At 36.7% G+C, this 17360-nt stretch overlaps 1 protein-coding gene across 2 annotated transcripts in view; it reads left to right on the forward strand.

Moving 5' to 3' along the window:
• Positions 1-17360, forward strand: part of ADAMTS6 (ADAM metallopeptidase with thrombospondin type 1 motif 6) — a 177107-nt gene that overhangs the window by 92916 nt on the left and 66831 nt on the right. For both annotated transcript variants that reach the window (XM_042449962.1, XM_042449963.1), the window contains exon 11: positions 169-310. In XM_042449962.1, the coding sequence (XP_042305896.1) occupies positions 169-310 (142 nt within the window). The remainder of the gene's footprint in view (positions 1-168; positions 311-17360) is intronic.

Below are 17360 nucleotides of genomic sequence, written 5' to 3' on the forward strand. Positions count from 1 at the left end.
TTATTTCTGGAGTTTGAATGCATCCTTAATGCTATATGCTGAGTGTATCATTTCAGAGTATTTTATTTGTAATACCTGTTTCATGGAAGAGACAGGTAGTGTATGTATTTTGCTTTCAATAACAAATTAATAGTTTTTATAATTTCTTTGGTCCTTTATCTTGAACAGTTCAGGCCGTGGTACTTGCCTTGATAATGAGCCTCCCAAGCGTGACTTTCTTTATCCTGCAGTGGCCCCAGGTCAGGTGTATGATGCTGATGAACAGTGTCGCTTCCAGTATGGAGCAACATCACGTCAGTGTAAATATGGGGTAAGAAGTTTAATATGTCCTCCTTAGTCATTTGTAGAAGTTTCTTCATGATATAAATGTTTAGCAGTGACATACCTTTCAATTAGTAATTTGCACCGTAGCACTGTTTTAAATAAGGAACAAAGGGTGTTTATGCTGCATCTTTTGGTTGAGTCATTTGTATAATTTTCTCGTATGTGAGACTGGGCTGAGAAATTTTATTCAAATTCAGATGGATGATTTCAAAGCTTCAACCAACTCATAACACTCATTTCATTCTTTGGTTAGTTGAGAAATTGCTGCTAATGTCTGGTAGACCAGGTTTCTGTGGTATTAAACTTTCAGATACAAAACTCATAATATCACTTTCATTATATTTTAAATAGAGATTTTTAGTGATATTATTGTAGGAGCTTATTGCTCAGCATTTTAAACTGGCTCCAGCCACACAGGCTGGAACTGGGATGAAGGATGGAGATGGGATTATCGCAAACTAAATCACTGCTGAATCGCCAGCCACCATCAGCCTGGGTCACAGCCGCGCTCCGCCAGCACTTTTCAGAAGTCCGAAAGCTTATGCTGAGTGATAAGCTCCGTAATATTGTATGATTACAATATTATGTAATGAATAATACTTTTCAGTATTATTTCTTCCTAGAATTACAAAATAGTAATTAGACTATAAAGATAACAACAGTAGTAATTATTATTCCTACAGAGAAGTTAGACAGAGGAAAATTAACCAACTGAAGTTGCAAGAATATTTCCTTACCCCCTTTCTATTAAATATAAGTACTGTTATTTCATTATAGTAGTGTAATAAGAGTGTATACATTTTAAAATAGTTTTTAATAATATAAGGGCATATTTTAATTAAGAAAATTGGTGGAATATTTTTGTAGGCTAAAACACCAGTTATACTGGTTGTACAGTATCAGTCATCAGCTTGGTTTAAATATGAAAATGGTATTAAAATACATTTTGTAGGTTTTTGTTGCCAAGTTATATATTATTTTATATACCTTTTAAATAAAATATTTTTTTTAAAAAAACATATGTTTAGTCAAGTCTAAAAAACCTTCTATATAATAATTTACTAAATCACTTGCACTAATCACATCTGGTAGAGCTGTAGTACAAAGGGAAATAATTTTTAATATCCCCGGGGTGATAAGTACAATATTATTCTTGGGATGACTCTTGGCAGCTCTTATAATGATGGATTTAAAAATTTTGTGTGGTTGGCTGGCTGATTGGCTAGGTCTTTTGTTCTTGATTTCTCAGCAAAGAAATTTTGATTCTTTCTATTTAAAATCCCCTTCTTCCTGCTCTTCTCCTTCCCTCTTTCCTTTATGTTATGTCCACATACATTGCTATTCTTCTATCTTCTTTTGCTGTAGTCATCTTTTTTTTAGAATTAATTCAATACCAAGCATAGCAGATATTTATCTTTGTCATACCTTTATCATAGGAGGTATCAACACAAGGTGTATTGTGTTCTGAGTTTAAGTGGAGAATTGGTAACATGTACATTACCAGTGAAGAAGCAAATCATTTTTTTCATTGACCTCTTCTTAATCGACATGTTCAGTATTGTATTGAGAATGTTGTATAGTTGTATTCATTGGATGGACTTTAGAGAGCTGTGATTATGGCACTGTACATGGGGGCTTCTGAGCCATTCTACCCAAATGCAGGTCCTTGTGATCTTGTGAACATTTGTTGAGATTTTGAAGCAGCATTACATGTTACATATTATTCTAGGAGTCTGTTTGGTGACTTACATTTAGCATATATTTACTTATTTACTAAATTTATTTCCAGCCATTCTTCCATGGCTCTCAAGGGAGTGTACATGTTTTTTCAACCTTGCTCATCCCTACCACATTTTACCCTGCAACAGCCATGTGCAATAGGTTGAACTATTGAGTACATCTACATTGTAGCAGTAATGCCCGCATTGTCACATCTGCTTGCCACTTTAACCATGTTTCTCCTCTTTTCTCCTCCCTTCATTGGCTCCCCTTCCCCTTCTGCATCCGGTACAAGCTTTTGTTATTGACTTTCAAAGCACTCCATGGATTGCCCCCCCCCTTACTTATCTGACTTCTTTCTCCTTACATTCCTACTCGCACCCTCTGCTCTGGTAGTCAAGGTCTCCTGTCCCAGTGTAGGACTACCACTGCCCCCTCCTGAATTCGTCCCTTCTCACTTGCTGCCCCTTACTCCTGGAACCTTCTTCCCCTTCATGCACACCTCATCACTTCTCTACCCAGTTTCAAAACTGAGTTAAAGACTATATTGTTTAGAGAAGTGTTCCCAGGGGCAAGCCCCTCTCTGACCCAGGATGCCTCCTTTAAACCATCCATTAAGAAGCCAAGCCTCCAGTCCATCTGCCTTGGTCCAGGCCCCTGAGGTGGAGAAAAACTGCTGGACCTGATCCCCTTCCCCACAACCATTCCTTCTCCTTTTGTGTCATGTCTTTTTAGATTGTAAGCCTGAGGGCAGGGAACCATCTAACTAAAAGATTGTATGTACAGCGCTGTGTAAATTTACAGCACTTTATAAATAAAGGATGATAATAATAATAATAATAATAATAATAATAATAATAATAATGCAGCTTGACACCACTTTAACTGCCATGGCTCCATCTTAAACAATCCTGGGATTTACAGTTTTGTGAGACACAAGCCTCTTTGGCAGAGAAGGGTCAAGAGCTTGTAAAACTACAAATCCTAAGATTCCATAGGATGGAGCTACAACATTTAAAATGGGGTCAAACTGCATTATTTTTACAATGTAGGTGCATCCTAAAATACAGTGACTAGCACAAGATGAGTAAGCTTTATGGCCGTAAGAAGTTTTAACCTGGCTCTCCTCAATATTATTATTATATTTTATTTATGGTCATAGACCAATCTTGTAACCATCTCCTTAATTTGGATATGACACACTGACTGTTACATAAATAACTCTGGCTTTGAACTCTTCACTTGGTATCACTTTTTAACATTTTAATACATTAATCAAATTGTTGCGGTTTGATTTTAATGGAGTTGTTTTCAGCTCTTTCCCCTTGTGACATTTTAAACTGAAAATCATCTGAGCAGGAGAGGAAAAGATATAGGGACTTATATCCTTTCAGTGGTTGGATTGTCTTTAAAAAAAAGTTTCCAGTACACGTTATAGTAGGAAGCAGAGACAACCAAGCAAGTGTGCAGACGGACACATTTTTCACCATTCCATAGGCTAACAGTATTTCTCAAAGTACTCCCCCCCATGCCACCAATTGTACTACTTTCTTTAAATTCTGAAGCCCAGTACCAGACAAGGCTGCAAGATCTTTATGGACAGCTGCATTTAGGTTTTGGATTAAGTTGAAGGGATCGTGAATATGCTTTGAGCAACAGCTCACCTATCCATTAGGTAGAAAAGGACTACTATAGAAAAAGTATAGAAAAGTTATAATAAGTGTATAAGACTGGAGAGATAGTTGGCTGAATAAAAATTATTAAAAATAAATAAATAAAAAGATTGCTTTGAGTTCATTATATAGAGAGAGAGAGGAAATGAGGTCTAATAGGACTGGCACCATCAAAATTATAAAAAGATGAGTGCTGCATACTTGCCTTCATTTGTGGGGATGGAAGGGTGAAGGGACTGCCTCCTCAAGGCAGATACAAGTGTTCTCTAGTGCTGAATTGTGGGTGATGGGTGACAAAATGAGAAGGAATGTACAGTACTTTCTCTTAGTCCTACCACCACTGCAGGTATATTCATTGAGGATATAGAAAAGGGCCTTCTCAGTGATTGTTTCCAGGCTGAGGAACCCTACTATGTTTCAAATGCTTTTAAATTGATTTAAATTATTGCTGTTTTTAATAAGATAGTGTAATTGTTTTTTAAATGTTTTTTTTAGATTTATGATTTGTTTTTAGGTATATGTATTTTGTTCTTAATCTATGTTGTGAGGCAGCTTGGGTCACGTATTAGGCACTGATACAGAGAGTATGAATGAACAACGTCTCTCTCCAGCTTTGATCTCTGAATTCCTGCTTAAGACTTCCTACTTTACCATCTGTGAACCAGAAACTTCTCAAGAGGAGAAGTTGGTTACTCCTGGAACAACAACAACAACAACAATTTATTTTTATTCCGCCTCTCCAATAAGATTACAACAGTAGTAAAATTCAAACAATATAAAATAATTCCCATTATTCCCACCCTTCCTTAAACAAAACACACAATAATTCCACTTAACTATAAAATTACAATTTAAATGATTAAAAACAATCAGAAACTGGAAGACTGGTATCTAGGAGTAGTTAGTATGGGTATAAATCACATCTGAAATTCTCTTTTCATTGTACAAAGATAATAGAGCTCCATCTCTAAAGAGAAAAAAGCACATAAGCTTTATCTTTGGACCTATCTTTTTAAAAAAGAACCTTTTACATTTTTAGGAAGGAGTGAAACACCTCCACCCATCTCTTTCTGCATATAGACTGTTACTATTTGTGGTTATCCATGCTCTTTGTATTAAATACTATATAAAATATTATAGTGTTACATAATACTGTATAAATAATCAGATATGGTGTCTACTGGAACTGTTGACATTTGGTGAAAACTCCCCCACCCCCTATAATTTGTCATTTTGTGCCTTCAAGTCATTTCCAACTTATGGAACTCTAAGATGACCAAATCATTAGGTTTTCATGGTAAGATTTGTTCAGAAGGGGGTTGCCTTTGCCTTTCTCCATCTACGGTAATAGAAAATAAAGAACAATCCTTTCACTCAAATTTTTAAAGATTATTTTTATTGATTTTCATTAAAGAAACATCTCAGCAATCTATAATTAAAGCAATTAAAACGTTATACATTTTTTATTTTATAAAATAAATTTTAAAAGTTATATTCATTTTTTCTGCATATCTTTCTATAGAAAATTAAATTGTAAACTCTGTATAAGCCTAATGTAGAGACAAATTTTATGAGCTAAAATTGTATATTTTCAACATTGAGTTGGAAATTGCTTTGAAAAAAATACCCCAAAGCATTGTTCCATAAGCTGTTCTATTAGCTTGGGAGATGCCTTTATCTTTCTGTTTGTCTGTGTTTCTGATACACTGTTTCAATCCTGCTACCATCACAAGCCTTTTGCTCATTAGTAGTAGTGCTGTAGTAGGTGCAATTTTATCTAGCATATGAAAATGGATATTCTTACCTATGGATATTCTGCTTAAATTCCAGCTAAAAGGCAACTGGAGATCCAGTGGGAGAACTACTCTTCTCCAGATACAGGGAGAAGTTGCAGCATATATGGTAGAAGTTATAAGACAAGGATAGGTAACTTACAGTGGTCATGAGATGCATGGCCACCCCCTCAATTCCCTAGGTCCAGTGAAACGAGGGACTCAAGCAATGCACACCTTGTTTTGTAGCCTGTTAGCACTTCAGAAAGATTTCTAGGACAGTATGCACATTGCACAAGCAGTTTGCTGTCTTAAATAGACAGCTGTCTTAAAGGTATTGCTGCTACTATACTATATCACCAAACTTTAGCAGCAATATTGGTGGGAACACCGAGGGATCCCCGGGAACCTCAAAAAGAGCCAGGGGCACATATTATCCATGGACTATGTTTAGTCTACCCATTGTGAGGACAAAAAGGCCCAATACTATATTTCCAGGTACATTAAGAGGGCACTTTTATACTTGAGAATTACAGCACCATGATTCACTTTAACAGCCACAGCAATACCTTATGGAATCCTGGGCGATGTAGTTTTGTGTGGCACTGGAGCTCTTTACCTGAAAATTCTAACTATCACTCCCTAAAGAGCAATTCTCAAGATCCCATAACAATAACTTGACTGTAAAATCTAGAAATTATACATCTCCCTGTAGATCTAACTATTGTAGTATTTTCTCTCTCCATATTCTCTGGAAATAAACCATGTACCTGTTCCCTTCCTCAATTTAAATGTCAGTTTCATAGCATAGCACTTTAAGTAAGAACAAAGTAGAAAGGAAAGGCAACTCTATTCTTACCTTTTAAAGAGGTGACTACTTCATTCATTCCCCTCTTGAGGTGCAGAACTGGACTATGGCAAGGCCAGCTGGTAGCACGGTATGGTAACCTTTGAGGCAGAACAAAAAAAGAGAGACGTTTCCATTAGGGTAAAAGTTCCAGACCCAGACATGCACTTACAAGGCTAGCCCTTTCCTCTGGGCTGTGAGATCATAACTTGTGGATGGAGGTGGTGTTCTGGGGAAAATACGGTTCTGATTAGTACATTTGCTTCTGTGGAACAGAGTGTTGCTTTGTGTAAGAAGGGGAACTGCTAAGCTAGAATGAGATAGTTGGTTGACCTCACTAGGTGGAGATGAGATGGTCAATTGCCTCATAATCGATTCTAGTTCTATTATTTGCTAACTGCCTCTAGCAATATCTGCCTGAACCTCCCCTGTCTTCTCCCAAACATGCTTTCAAAATGTGTTCCTACCACAGTTCCTACCAAGGCAGCATTGTCTTCAGCATTTTCATGGGCAATAAGGAAAAAAACATATATAAAGAGGAGATACGGCTGCTTCTGGGCAGATCTGGATATGCAAAATATATCCTCCCTACCCATCAGGTGGAGGAGAATGAAGAAAAGACAATGTGTGTGTTTCATGTGAGCAGGATGTGATATCAGGAGGATGTAGGAGGTAGATGGAATGTGTAAGTGGGCTTGGATGAAATCTTTTGGGTGGATGGCATGTCTGGGGTGAGAGTGCTGGAGGGTAGTGTATGTTTATCTAGGGCAGGGGTAGGCAACCTTTTTGAGCCGGGGGCTGGGTTGCTGTCCCTCAGACAACTGGGGGGCCGAAGCCAAAAAATAAATAATTAAATAATTTAAAAAAAAAAATTAAATACATAAATAAACCGGGACAAATGTAGGACAAAATTTTCAATTGGAGGACACTTTTTTAATAAAAAATGGAGGACACGTGAAAAAATTTGCTGATTTTTTAAAAAATGTTAAGATAAATGCATGTTTTTGAGGCTTCTATAGACAATTGCCCCATCATGCCCCTCGCGCGAGAGGCCAAAGGCCCTGGCAGCAATCGGCGGCAGGACCGGGTTGGGGCCGGTCCCAAGGCCTCGGCGGGCTGCATCCGGCCCGCAGGCCGCAGGTTGCCTACCCCTGATCTAGGGTGTAAGAGGTCTTTGAGTGGAAGGGAATATGTGTAAGAATGTGAGAGAGATAGTGTAGAATGGTGATAGTCCTAAGAAACAGAATAGGTGGGTGTGTACTCCTCAAAATGCTCTCCCTTAGGGTATCTGGCTGTTAAGGATATAGATTACCCACTCCTGTAGGGGAAATGGCTCACACAATGGAAATGACCACATACAGTCAGGAAAAAGGTGCACGTAATGCAGATTCCAATTTCAGCAGTATGAAAGGATCTGATTAACTCCACTGTTCTCAGTCACATCATGTATTGCATAAATTCTCAAAAACATCATAAATAAATAGGAACATTTTCCTGCCCAATGAAGGTATGTAGGCAATTAAGATCCTTCATAACAGGACCTCCAGGATCTATGTGGACTTACAAAATGCCAAAAAATGGGAGAGGAGAGAGCAAAGTCAGAGGTAGCCATAAGTTGACTTCTGGTTTTGAAAAATTGATAGTGTTGATATTAAAAGCTCAAGAAGATCTTATAACTCACTCAAGAGGCCAATCTCTGCTCCTGGTGGCTTTCAGAAAAGGCACTTCACAATTTCCTTTGTTTGGTCAAAAATGGCATTGAGAGGTTGGAAGGGACTATAAAAACAACTTTGAATGGAGCACCTTTGAGACTGAGTGAAAGACATTGGTGTTTATCACACTATACTCTTATAGTGCTACTATTCTGACTGCTCTAGCTGCCTCCTGTTGCATTCTGGGATTTGCAGTTTAAGGAGGGGTTAGAATTCTCAGGCAGAGAATTCTCCTTAAAACTGCAAATCCCAGAATGCAACAGGAGGCAGCTAGAGCAGTCAAAGTGGAATAGTAGCACTATAAGAGTATAGTGTGATAAACATCATTGTATCATAAGCTTTTGTAGGCTTGGTCTGCTTCCTCAGAGGCATGGAATGAACTTGTGCCCAGGAAGGACCTTTATGATCAGACTGTATGTATAGCCATATGGTTATTGTGTCGGGTACGGTGATAAGGTGATACGTTCAGTTTTAACTGTAGTCATTTAATAATAATATAATAAATTATTATTATTGAGGGACAAAGACAGGAAGAAAAATGCCTAAGGCCAGGGTGAGTGGATGACCATATGAATGGTGGAGGGAGTGTTGCAAAGCTGTTTGTGCTGATATGATAGGAGATGTGATAAACTAGCCAACTCGCACACAAAACTGTCTCTTTCACAGTCATGCTGACAGAGATCTCTTGTCAGTGAAGTAATGACAATTAGGTAGAACCCAGTGTAAATATAAAATAAGTAATAATATAAGATATGGAATTATTTCTCCCAACCGTTTGCATAGGTTGCTTCTGTCTAGCAGCGTTTTTTAGTATTCTTGAGAATGCTAGATCATTCTCAAAACAGCCAAAAGATTATGCCACTATTTTAATTAACTATGTTTGTGCTTGAATGATTGGTTTAACTGAGAGCCATATTTTTCCCCTACCCATGTCTACTAGTCTTTTTATTTGTCTCTTGTTTCCTAACTCTGAATTTCCAGACTGCTGCAAAGGTACTTTTAATCCAGACTCCTTTTTTGTGTGTCAGACATCTTTAAAAGCACCAAGGAGATTCTACAGATAAAATTTATAGTGATGTGAGGGTCTGAAGCACAGCCTTGGTAATTTTGAATCCAGTTTTTGTTTTAATTAATATTCAAGGGGAAAGAATAGCAGGACATGTTTATGAAGCTAGTTGGCAGCTGGCGTAGAGGTTATACACAAGTCCCTGGAAGGAAAAAACAATCTGTTTTTCACTTGATAGGTGGGAGGTTCATAGATTTGGTAAGGTTCAGATAAGCACCCAATATTTAGGAAAATAAGATGAGAATATATGATATTATATAGTCGGAATTTAAAGTAAGATATCATAATTTCTTCAGCATGTATGAAATTGATAACATGCTGCACCGCTTCATAATGAGCATTTCTGAAAATGGAGCATAAGATGTGTAATTTTTGGGTGCTTATCTGAACCTAACCAAATATGTTGAACCTTCCGAGGTTCATACGTTTGTAATACTCACCCTCACATACATAAAAATGTGATTAACAGTATGAATGATATGAGGGTGTAAATCTAGCTGGACATTTTGCAGCTTTGAATTGGAAATCAGAATCTGTAATTCTGTTAATGCTCTGTTTTAACAAATGCTCATCAAGAGGTGCAGCATATTATTGATTAGCACATGTTGAAGGAAAGGTAATATTTTAAAGATATTGTAAATTTTATTGTAATAAAATTCTAACTTTATTATAATGTGTTTATTAATGTATTTCCCATCTTATTTTTCTCAATATTGTGAATATGAAATAATATCATTTTCTAGAATTTTAAAGTTTTTATTAGAATCTAGATTTTGGAACCATCACAGCATGTTGATATTAGTGCTATTAAGTGTACACTGAGCTGTGTGTTATTTTATTATTATGCAAGATCATTTACATGTATAACTTCAGTATGCCTATATATAAAATTCTGCATGACATGCCCCCCCCCCAAAAAAGGCTCCATCATATATATCATATAGGCAAAAGGAAGATAATTTGATTTGCTGTTTTTTCTCTCTAGATGGGTTCAGCTTTCTTTAATTTACTGCAAATACAAGCAGCCGAAGTCATGGAGCCCTAAGATACACCGTTACAGGTTGTCATCTATCTTGTCTTGATCTTGTGAAAGGCTACAGCTTCAGTTTATGTTTCTTCTACAATTACACATATTTTTCAGAGAATGGTTAGCTGTTAGATGCACACATGCAGGTGCTGATTTTGAAATGACTGATTTGATTGCAAATTTTGCTAGTATAACTTTTTATGAAGTTTTTCAGATAGCATGATTAACATCTATTTGAAGTTTGTAAATGAATGCATTATTTACTTCATTGGATGCCCATGGATAAAAGGAAGGGAGGTTATTGGGTCACTTCACATCAATTTGAAAACATAAGCATCCTTGCTGATTGTGGCTCTGGGCACGACCTTTCTAGGTCAGAATTCTCAGATGATATTCACACCAGATTATTGGAAACAGATGTTTGGAGTTGTTATTGATAAAATAATGGGAATTAAAGGAACATTTCAAATCCATAGTTATCAGAATACAAGGAGGCAGGATTACAAAATAAGACTAAGTCTTTCTGTCCATTTGTCTACAGAGTACAAAGCACATATTTATATTTTGTAAAAGGGCTCTGTCTGAATAATTTGTCACATATGTGATTAAATATTTAGTGTTTTTTATAGAATAAAGAAATATAACATTTTGCTACTAAAAATATTTTCTGGACAGCGTAAGTTCCACAATGAACTTATAGTCAGTGTTGTTAGCATCAAATTTAGTTTCCTAGGGCTCTTCAATAAGAGATCAGGTTTGTCATACCATGCAGTAGCAGCTCTGAATTAGAGATTGTGCATTGAAGCTGGCACATTCCATACACAAAGGAAGATAAATGTATGTGCAAAGTAGAATATATGCAACCTGTTCATCTGAGCAAGTGTTTTGGACCAGGGTCAAAGCTTTTAAAAATAAAACTCTGGTTTATACTTTAGTTTTATGACAGGAGATGTGAGACAGTGCAAGGTTTGTGTATGGAATGCCCAGCTTCAATGCACGATCTCTAATTGAGAGCATTTCAGGCCTTGCTGGGGCCTTGCAACATCACTGACAATCAAAACGGACAGAACAGGAATGACTAATGGCCTAATTCAGTAAAAGGTAGTTCCTTTGATCCTTATACAACTTTTGATAATGTTATTATATCTGACCATCTCCTTTCAGCTAGCCCATACTAAAGTAAAATTATCAGAAAATTAACCCTTCTTGGCTGAAATGCTGTCTTTGCATCATTGAGTCTCAATTGATTGCAGCCTTATTTAGCCAAGAAATGAAATTTAGGACTCTGACCTTGGAAATAACTGGTTAAATTTGACTGCCAGTATGCTAATTCATTGCCCTGCACAGTAAAACATAACAAGTCAATTTGTTTCTGGGGAAATGAAGAAATGAATTAGCACATACGTAGTCTACCAAGTATAACTAGTGACTTCCAGTATCTGGTATTAAGCACCATTGAATTCATTTCTGCCAGTAAGGTTTAAATAACTACATTCAATATTCCAATAGGATAATTCATAAGATATTTACCCCATTATTTGTTCCAGGTATAGCTTCAAGAAGATGAGTTTCAGAAAGTTCACTGTTGATTTTTTGTTTCTTAAAAAAAGAGAAAGCAACTCTGGCTGCATGCCTCCTGAGTGGAGGAATGTAAACAGCTGAAGACAGATTTTGGAGAACTGAACTGAGGTGCATGAGAGAGAAACTGAGGAAAAGAGAACAAGATCTCTCAAATTTGCCTCTTACTTTTTTTGCCTGCCCCTTCCTTCCATGTTGTGAAGTGGCTACTCTATTTTCTCTCTCACTCTCAGTGCACATAACTAAAGTTCCTTTGATCCAAATATATGGAAGAGACCTGAAATTCCTGTTCCTGATAGTCACTTCAATATTTCTGCTGATGAAATCTTTTGGCTGCAAATTTATATACAGTGCACCCGCGCTATACGCGGATGCGCCATACACGGTTTCCTGCCTACCGGGAAGCTGCGCAGGGGGAAAACAAAGGTGTGAGCATACATGCTTTCTCCCTTACATGGGGGGGGGGGAGATCTGGAACGGATCCCCCATATAAGGGAAGGGTCCACTGTACATGTACCTGGGAGTAAGGTCCATTGAATTCAGCAGAATTTACTTCTTATATGACACGAATTTTTGTTTGTGTACCTCTTTCTGGAGTCTGTTGGGCCAACTATAAGTAAATATTACTAAAACAATAACAATTTAAGTCCCATGATGTTTTTAACAACAATATAACAAATTACAGTCAGCCCTCCACATTTGTAGCTTTGGCTTTTGTGTCTTTGATTATATGGCTTTGCTTAATATGTTCTCTCTAGGATTCTCTAGATCTTCCAGCACAATTCTTTGGTCAACTTTACCCAGAAATTGCACTGGAGAACCTAAAGATTCCTAGAGAGAACACTTCTGTAGACATTTGTAGATCCTCCAGCACAATTCTGTGCTGAACTTTAAACGGATGTTGACCACAGAGTTGTGTTGGAGGAACTAGAGATTCCTAGAGAGGTGTTCTCTCAGCTAAAAAAAGCAAGATTTTTGTAATGGTGTTTTTTCCATTTTCACAGGAGTCCTGCTCCCCTAAGCCCATTGAATATGGAGGACACACTGTAGATGAAGTTTAGCACATATACACTGTCCCCAAAGCTCTGTGCATCCAAGAAGGGACCAAAGCAGGACTTGATTGTAGGGCTCTTCTGCCTGTGCTGTCCAGTAATGTTGCAACATTTAGATGCAATCTTAAAGCCTTACATAAAAAGACAGAATAAATGCAAATGCAATAGTGAAATTATACTTTAAAGAATTTATCCTTTTGTTCCCTCCTAAATACAAAACTGAAATTCCATTACCTTCTTCAATGGAAAAAGTGTCTACTTTTTTGCCCTGGCAACTACAGCTCCTCTCCAGCTTGAGTTCTTCCTCTCTTTCTGAACTCTACAAGAACAGTCTCTTCCTGAAGGTTTCCCCATCTGCTCAGATGAACCAACAATTAAAAGGGTTACATGTGCGCTAATAAACCCATACACTGAAAGAAAGTAACCAATAATAAAACATACATTTAGGGAACAATAGTGACAACCAAACAAACAATTCTCAGTAATTTGCATAGTTCCTTTGTAAGATGAATGATTCTATCAATACATTCATTAATAATTAAGACTTGGAATCAGATTTCCACTTTCCCAGTGCTAGTGACAATGATTTAATTACCCCTTACCAGTAATTAGTCTTCACAAATTAATTAGTTAAATCTAATGTTCCAGGTTCTGTTAGAAGAAAAACCTGTCAAATATAGCCTTGTGTCTTTAATTCTGTATTAGAGTTACTTGATGTTGGTCAGATTTATTTAGTGTAGTAATCATAAATCTGCTTCCCAAATAAAATTAATTGTACTACTGTTTGATCTGTAGTTCATAGGTCACTAATTGGTGTTTTGTTATACTTAAAGTAGCAAAAATTTACGCATGGGCGTATGTGCAACTTCAAGTGAGTAAAATATACAGTGGTGCCTCGGGATACGAAATGATCGGGTTACGAAATTTCCGGGATACGAAAAAGTTGGATTGGCAAAAACTGTTTCGGGTTACAAAATATTTTTCGGGTTACGAAATTCATTTCGGCGCGAAATTCAAATGCTGCAAAGTGCAGCTATAGGCTTTCCAGTGCTAACGGAAAAGTGTTTCGGGTTACGAAATTTTCGGGTTACGAAAGGAATGGCGGAACGAATTAATTTCGTAACCCGAGGCACCACTGGATTATATTGGAAGTTAATGTGATCTCTGAATGAAGCTTAATGGTTTTGGTATTGAATTTAGTTTTTAAACAATGTATGTGTATAAATATTAGTTTAAAAATAATATTACTCTCACTTGCCATTTTAAGGAAATATTTGAAGATAGATAATTACAGAATATTGGGGTGTTCAGTGTTTGGATTCCAATTATATAACTTGTGTCTTTGCTTTTAAAGGTTTAAAGGTTTTCAGTTCATGTTCAGAATGTGCTTACTCAGAAAAATTACTGTAACCTGAATTTTCTTTAATTATTTCCTGCTCTTAAAAAATTAAATTAAATAGGTGATAATAAAAATGGTCAGAAATCTCCAAAACTGTAGTGAATTCAGAAAGCCATTTTGGACTGTTTAATTTTAAATTCTAACAAAATTCTAACAAAAAATAATAATAACATTTGTATGTTAAAATCTCAAGTTCAAATACTAAAAGTGATAGTAACCCTTGGCAGAGATATACAGTATGTATTGGTGGCTTTTTTCCTTTTTGCGTTCAGTATACTTTTTATTTTTATTATTTTTGTCTATACTGAACTCAGCATACATATTTTACACATGATATTCAAGTAACAGGCATTTAAATATTTTATTATATTGAACCAAAAGATACTTAGAAACAAGAGAGTGATTATGGATCCTAAAAGTGAAAATTGCATGAGAATATTTGGTATTGTTGTGCTATATGTCTAGCTCAGTGCTTGCCAAACTCTCCTCCTTCCCATAAGCCATCCTAAAATTGCAAAGTTTTTCACTAGGCCATTTGAGTGTTTTTGTTATTCTACAAATCAAAGACTATACATATTTTGATAACATTTTCTTTTTAGAGTTGTCATCATAATCAAAAACAAGACTTTATCATGACACCCATTTGTCATAATGATTTCTGAATTTTTTTGTGAGGAATATCATCCTGAGGGCATTACTGTACTCTTAATGTAAATCTGAACTTTATCATTGTGAAATATCACCACATCCTACTCCACCCAACCATCACATATCCTTATTGTTACAGAAACTAGAGTCAGCACAAAGAATGCAGTGTGATACGTTAACAGACTTGCTTGTTTGTGCTCACAGGCAAATTCACAGTGATTTGGAACTGCAAACAACATAAAGGAGGTTCTTGGAAGCTTCAGTTTCTATTGGAATGGGGTTTAGACTACCACTGTCACACCATGCTACTGCAGGGGCTGACAGAAAACTCTCAGGCTATTCTCTGTGCCCTAGCACAAGGCTGAATTTTCCATGTGATAGCCAGTGATACTCCTTTTGTATGTATGGTACTCCTTATCTAGGTTTTCCCCAGTTTGTGGCTATAAGGGATGCTTTCTCAACTATAGTCACTTCTTCTTTTTTTTTTTAATTAAAATTTCACATATATGCACACCAACAGACATATTACAATATAAACTACTCTAATGACTGTTACCCAACCCAACACATAGTCACTTCTTCTATCTGGATTTGAATTCAGATTATTAAAAACATTTCTGTCCTCACAAGGATCAACATTCCTATGCAGATGTTCAAATACTCTACCCTTTTATTCTTCTCTTCTTCCTATATGGTGCAGAGATTGTATCAAAACCTATTATGGGTGGTGAAAGAGAACATGATGAGACATGATGTCAAACGAGCCTAAAACTGCTAATTATTGAACAGTTAGTTGGTCATGGTGATTCTTTAGTGCAGTGTCTTGCCTGGAAGAGCAAGCCACACCGCTGGGTAATTTTTTTGTTGCCTCCCCACGATGCATGTGCAGTGTCACACAAACGCATCTCCAGCGACCCCCAAGTACCTCCCACTGCCCACCTAGATGGCATCCCATTGCATGGCCACCTCTTTGATCGGCCATATAGTTGCACATGCAATGCTCCACCAGTACAGGGCATTGGTGCACAGTGTACACTGAACATTGGCAAAGCACAATCATGGAGGCCCCCCATACATGCCCCCTGGAAACCCCTTTACCCCATGCCCCCCTGTTGGACTGTCTGGTTTGTGTATGTTGTAATTACATCCACCGGAGTTGGTGCACTTTGATTTCTTTGGTTTGCCACAGCCTGACATTCACTTTGGGGCATTTATATGCAGTCATGAAGATGTGCATCTTCCATACTAAGATGAACTATCCCAAGTTCTGTTTGTTCCAGTTTTTAGCTTCAGTCTGGTTTCTACCCGCTTTGGAGGTGTGCATCATCTAAATGCCCCACCTTCAAAGTGGATGAAAATTGTTTTGTATAGCCTATCTGTTCCACCCCTATGTCTATAATACTGGTGAGAATTTTACACTTCAGTGGGTTGCAAAGCTCCCTTGCTGTGCCAATTTTTTAAAATATTTTTTTGTTTCTTCTAGCTATTATAACATCATGAGATAACAAAGAAAGCTTTCAAATGTTATTTCCTAACTTTCTGTTTCTATTTACTGAGCTCCTTTTTTATAAGCACTAAAATCATGGTCCCAGGCTGTACAGAATCTATGCTATGATTATTTTTCATAAGAGAAGATTAGCCATGATTTTACTAAGATGGCCAGCTTTGGCCTAGTAGGATTGTTTGGGATTTTTAGTTGTAAATTACAAGTTATTCAGTGTATATGTAATGTAAGATACAATCATATACCAAAATTTAGGTGAGCTATTTCCCCCAAATTTCACTACTTTTTCAGGATAAATGTTCTTGAACCAATAGGAGCTTAAGAGCTTTAAATAGCTTTATAGCTTTTAACAGCCTTACTAAAGTTCCCCTTAAGTGTCCCCTTTAAGTTATATTTTTATTGTATGCCAAATCTTGGATATGTTTTAAATGACACTTTTAAAGGGGAGAAATTAAAAATGAAATACTCTTACCCTGAGAGAGTCTGGGAAAATATAGGTTTCCACACAGCTCCATAACACACATGACATACAGTGAACATGATCACACAGCTCTTTGCCTGCAAACAGAGTCAGTGGCAGGAGACACTCATTGAAAAGTAGAATATCTAAGACTTGAAGGGAGGGTGTAAAGGTTTGTCCTCTTGTTTTTATTTTTATCATGATCAGACACTGAAAATTTGTGAACAAAAGCCCACAACAGAAATTCTTGGAAATCTGTTATAAGACCACTCAGTCAGGTTCATACAGAACTATTCCGGTGGGCCTATACATTTGATCTGCTATAATTGATCCTAAAGAACACCCCCATTTCCGAATCAATAATATGGGAACAGATGACGATTGGATATTTTAATGATTGGTAGCAGTATTGCTGACCGTTCTATTGTTTGTATTTTTAGATAACATTGTATTTGCATTTTGTATTGTTGAATTTTTTGCTGTAATCCCGCCTCGATCCACAGGGAGAGGCGGGAAATATAAATAAAATTTATTATTATTATTATTATTATTATTATTATTATTATTATTATTATTATT

The sequence above is a fragment of the Sceloporus undulatus genome, chromosome 2 (genome assembly GCF_019175285.1).
Source record: "Sceloporus undulatus isolate JIND9_A2432 ecotype Alabama chromosome 2, SceUnd_v1.1, whole genome shotgun sequence".
Classification (NCBI taxonomy): domain Eukaryota; kingdom Metazoa; phylum Chordata; class Lepidosauria; order Squamata; family Phrynosomatidae; genus Sceloporus; species Sceloporus undulatus.